General features: G+C 40.8%; 1 protein-coding gene across 1 annotated transcript in view; it reads right to left on the bottom strand.

The window, feature by feature from the left end:
- Positions 1-133, bottom strand: part of LOC102208651 (glycine receptor subunit beta-like) — an 81,229-nt gene extending 81,096 nt beyond the window's left edge. The window contains exon 1 of the mRNA XM_005747136.1: positions 9-133. Coding sequence (XP_005747193.1) covers positions 9-133 — 125 coding nt within the window. The remainder of the gene's footprint in view (positions 1-8) is intronic.
- Positions 134-5,729: the final 5,596 nt, after the last annotated feature.

The raw sequence follows: 5,729 nt of genomic DNA, 5'->3' as shown, positions 1-5,729 counted from the left end.
TTACTCACGATGGACAGACAACTTGCTTTCCTTTTTTTCCTTTCTTTGTGGATTTTCCTTCTTTACTTGAGGCAAGTTGCCAACAGCAGAGCAGCAAAAGCAGCAAAATCACTGGCCTCAATCCAACAGCCATGGTGCCTGAAACAGAGTTTAATACTGGCCTCAGTACATACAACATATAGCTTAAAAAAAGAACAATATTGTTGCAAACTTAGCACAAGATTTCACCACATGTAGGAATCCACTAGAATTTATTTTTTTATGCATATCATTATAGATGTGATTACGTTTTGGAAATACATCACTTTGTTTGAGACTCTTTACAGTATTTATCTGTGTCTATGCTATCACATTCAGCTTAAAGCTTGAAAAATACTTCACTGAAATTTGTCCTAGAAATGTTCACTGAGTATAAAACAGAAAGGTATTTAGCTGACAAACTAGCCAGACAGAAATAATAATGAAAATAAATAATAATAATAATGATCTATTATTGCTGTGTTCCTTATAAACCTACGAGTGGCAGCACCATTTATACTCGCCTCATCTTAATTGGATATAGTTATTCAATTCATTAATCCATATATCTACGGTCAAGGACATTTTTTAAAAGCAGGATGCCACTTTCTACATGAAAATGCTATATGTAGGTTTTTGAGATGCCTCATTTGAAGTATTTTACCATTATATTTTATCAAGATATTTAATGTGACAAAAAATCATGTTAAGAAGAAATAAATTCATAGCTACAGAAATCGCTTTTTACATTCTTTGGTTTTATACATGTAGCTTACAGTATATGTACTAAAAGTCTGTATACTCAGTAATGCAGCATTGGTACATATTGGTAGGATGGCCTTGATTGTCTATGAGTAACAATAATAATGACATGTTCAGTGACCTTTCTGACACAGTTTTAATGGTGCACAGTTTGCAGCCAATCAAAAAAGTTCAGTGTGATTGCCCTTCCTGATCTGTAGGTGTCACTGGCTCTGATGCTCCCCGAGCTGACCACATCAAAATACAACATCCTCTTCACTATAAACTGAAGAATTTTGTGGCACATGTTGAAAGACCTCAGCTTCCTCGGAAAATAGAGCCTGTCCATAGAATGTTTTTTTCTGGGATAGTAATGCTAATTCCAACATTTCAAGTTTATGAATGTTTTTGCTATTGCTATATAAACAATTAATATTTGGTTAAAGTTCAACTTTCATTCAAAGGTTTTCGGAAAATATTTTGCAACTTTTTGGAAAATTGTTTAATTAATAATAGCCTTTATACATCCTCCTCATTCCATCTGAAGTTGATCACCATTTCTTTGTCTTTGGCCTTATTAAGATTCAGAAGATGATGAGTCAATAAAATGAACAAGATTTCTGTACTCCTTGCCCATCATTTTAAAAGAGCTATCCAAGCACAAGCAAAATTCCCAAATTAAACACCGTTGTTGTTGTTTACTTTTGACCAGTTACTGGGATCGAAGATTCTCTTGCCCTTTCTACCAGCAATTTGAATGTTTGTCTTTAATAAAAAACATGAATACAATAAATATATAAATAATCACAAATCAAAAGGAAAGGTTCTTCTATTCAAAAGCATTATATGCTGTACATCAAAATTCTCCTCTTTTTTATAATGATAGACTGACAGATAATTGAGGAAATATTTTAAATTTCTCCAAACTCCTCTGATACATCGAACATGCAGACCCAAGCTTGTTTCACCATTGGCATTTATTATCAGTGGAGTGATTTTAATATCACCGGGTGGCTTATATAACTGTTTTATTACACCAATCTTATCACTGCCAATAACAAGCTAAGTAACTGGATGCTGGCTTAATTTACCTAGTCATAGTGGCTTATAGGAGCGTGTGTGTTTGTGTGTCATATTTTTTTAAACATGCATCCATCCATTCATCCATCCATCCATCCATCCATCCATTCATTCATTCATCCATTTTCTTCCAGGGCCTGGTCGCGGGGCGGTAGCCTAAATATAGAAGCCTAGACCTCCCTCTCCCCAGCCACCTCCTATAGCTTATCCAGGGAGAACACCAAGGCATTCCCAGATCAAGCGAGAGAATTAACCTCCTGGGTCGGCTTCCTCCTGGTGGGCCATGTCAGAAGACTTCACCCTCACTAAGATTATGCCAGTGAGGATGACTACTACCACTCAGCGTCCTCCTCAATTTTGCATTCTTCTTGTGTTGTAAGTGCTATTTTCTAGTTTTTTTGGCAACAACTAACCACCTATGACAGACAGACTCTTTTAGACATCCTACAACATTCATAATCTGGGACCACACTGGTGGCTTAACTTGGATACCTGAGCAGAAACAACGCTGGAGGAAAAGGGAGAAAAGAGCCAGAGTTCTGGTCAGGCTGAGAAACAGACAACACGTTTCCCCTTTTTCCAAGATTCTTCTAGCTAACATCCAAATTTTGGGGAAAAAAATGGATGAACTGCTTTCCACAGCATATTATGGACTGCAATGTCTTTATTTGGTTGGATGCCTCAATCCCTGAATCGGCTATTCTTCCTTCTCCATTCATCGTCAGGACTGGACAAAGGAGTTGGGTAAGTGGAGGAGAGGTGGCGTGTCTATAATGACTAACAAGCAATGGCGTGTTTCATCAAGGTGCTCCCCTGATGTTGAACACCTCATGATCAAATGTGTTCTGTACCGCTGTTTATATTTTTTCCCCCTACGCTGACACTGTGTGGGTGCTGCCCAAGCTATATGATGTCAACCACTGGCAAGAAGTACTACACCCCAAAGCGACAAAGCCAGCCTGAAGAAAGTTCTGCCATGTAAGCTTTCCAACATGAATTAGAATAGAATTCAACTTTATTGTCATTGCACATGTCACAAGTACAAGGCAACGATATGCAGTTTGCATCCATCCAGAAAGTGCTTTAGCAATAGATATATTACAAAATATATATTAGCAATAAAATTGATATATAGGTATACTACAAAAATGGGTCTATTATGGGTATGTACATGGTATGAAGGTATGTTATGAATATGCTATACTGTACTGAGTGTACAAGCTATGTACAGGCTATGAACAGGATATAAATATGAAAACTATACAGAAATATGAAATATGTTATAAACAGTTGAAGAACTATAATTATTGTATTGTACAGAATGATTGCCTATAAAGCATTTACAGTAGTGCAGTTTAGATCAGTGAGATATGTGGCTGATTTCAACAGTGGTTCTACAGTGGCTATAACATCCTGGATCACCTTTAGACCCCTTTCACATGTGCCTATAAAGCCCACCTTTCAGCAAATCAGATTACTCCTCAGTCCTGCTGCTACCAGCCAATAGGCAGAGGCTGAAGCACGAGCAACCAGCGACAATGAAAGGATTGGGTTCAATGCTGAACCAACTAATCACACAAGGTCCTGCATCACTCCTTCCACACTATGTACTGGGAGGTTTTTCAAACTGCTGCCAACAATAACGTAAATGACCACACAAACTGCTTACTGGATACATCCACAAATGAATCAGTGTGGTTGACGTTGTCTCAAACATCAGGCGCATGTGGAGTGGGCTAAAAACCATAACACATTTCAAGGGGAAGAGCTACAGCACAGTGGAGATGACTGGTTCCCTACCTGAGGAGCTGAATGACCTTATAAACTGTACCGTCTGTGAAGGTTCTCAGTCATCCAGGTCATTGTAGTCAAAGGAGCTTGCAAAGAAAAGCGTCTGGACTTCTTTAAGTTGCTTGAAGACGTTTCACCTCTCATCCGAGAAGCTTCTTCAGTTCTAAGGTCAAATGGTGGGGAGTCCCAGATTTAAACCTAGTGGGAGTATCCCCTCACAAGGGGGGGGGGGGATACTCCCACTAGGTTTAAATCTGTTACTCTCCACCATTTGACCTTAGAACTGAAGAAGCTTCTCGGATGAGAGGTGAAACGTCTTCAAGCAACTTAAAGAAGTCCAGACGCTGTTCTTTGCAAGCTCCTTTGACTATAAACAGTACCGTTTATAGGGTTGGGGAAACCTGCAGTGAACAGACACTGAAGAAGTCACTTGGATGAATGACGAAACGTTTCTGTCATCCACGCCACCTGCAGCCTCTGAGTCTTCATCCACGCCGCCTGCAGCCTCTGCCTCGCCTGGTGCTGCAGGGGCCAAGCAGTCTTCAGGTCCCAAACTGCCTCCTCAACATCACCGGCCACTTTCCAGGCCACCGGCTGGGTGTCATTGCCGTCGGTGATGACCTCCTGAACGCTGCCGCTGCCTTCCACATGGCCGGTCCCCGGATCTGCTCTGTCGCCGCCACTGCCTTCCGCGTGGCCGGCCCCCAGAACTGTTTGCCCGTCTCCGCCGTTGCCGTCCACACGGTCGGCCCCCAGAACTGAACTGTTTTGGCCTCCTGCGCTGTCGGCCTCCGGGTCGGCCCCCTGAACTTGACCATCTGGGTTTTTCTGCCCGTATGTCCCGCTGTTTGCCCATGACGTCATTATGCCTGTTTACGAGTCTGTGTCTCTGTCTGTCGTGTGCTTCCTGTTTTATTTTGTAGGTCTGTGTCCTATGTCAGTGCGTTCAGCTTTGTGCTCTCCCTGTCTCGTCAGTGTAATCAGCGTCAGCCGTGTCTCCTAGCTGTTTCCTCTTCGCTCCGTTCACCTCTTGTATTTAGTGTCTGTGTCTTCCCCTACTCGGTGTCGCGTCGTTAACGTCTGTTCACCCTCGCTTCCTCTGTGTGTTCCGTTTGCCAGCCAGCCTTCCTGCCTAGTTATTCTGTTCTTCCAGTTTACTTAGTGTTTTTCTGTTCTGCTTCTTACCAGCAATAAAGCTGTGTGTTTTGAGTTACTTCTGCCTCAGTGAGTCCTGCATTTTGGGTCCTCTCTTCCTGCCTGCCTACACACAGACATGACAGTTTCTCTCACTGAACACTACGTCCATGGTGAACAGAATCAATTTTGGGGATTTCCTTACCTGGATGATTGAGCATGCATCAAGACATAATTTTAGAGGTAATATGCAAAATGGAAGAAAGCAGTTCTACATATTTGTTTAATATGTGCATTGAAGGACTTATCCTAGTCAAAAATGACTCCACAGTGTTACTGGAGACCAAGGTAATGCCATTCAGAGTAAGCATCTGGTTAGATATCATATTTCTAAGATTTTCTGGGCTGAGTACAAAAACTTCAGTTTTATCTGAATTAAGAAGCAGAAAGTTAGAGGCCATCCAGGTCTTTATGTCTTTAAGACATTCCTGTAGTTTAACTAATTGGTGTGTTTTATCTGGCTTCATGAATAGATAAAGTTGTCGTCTGCATAGCAGTGACAATGCGTTCTATCCCTTATGATACTGCCTAAGGCAGTGGTTCCCAAACTTAACTTAAAATACTGTATAAAACACCTTGAGGCGACTGTTGTTGTGATATGGTGAGTATAAATAAAATTGAATTGAACTGAGTATTTTTTTTCCTCTTCAATGGTTAAAATTTTATTTGTGAAGAAATTCATGAAGTAAATATTAGTTAAGGTTAAACAAATGCTTATCTTACAGGGAGTGCAGAATTATTAGGCAAATGAGTGTTTTGTCCACATCATCCTCTTCATGCATGTTGTCTTACTCCAAGCTGTATAGGCTCAAAAGCCTACTACCAATTAAGCATATTAGGTGATGTGCATCTCTGTAATGAGAAGGGGTGTGGTCTAATGACATCAACACCCTATATCAGGTGTG

This window comes from Pundamilia nyererei, unplaced genomic scaffold (assembly GCF_000239375.1).
Source record: "Pundamilia nyererei isolate P.nyererei 1_Seehausen unplaced genomic scaffold, PunNye1.0 scaffold00189, whole genome shotgun sequence".
In the NCBI taxonomy this organism is placed as follows: domain Eukaryota; kingdom Metazoa; phylum Chordata; class Actinopteri; order Cichliformes; family Cichlidae; genus Pundamilia; species Pundamilia nyererei.
The sequence above is the reverse complement of the archived record's forward strand: the minus strand, read 5'-3'. Positions and strand labels throughout refer to the sequence as shown.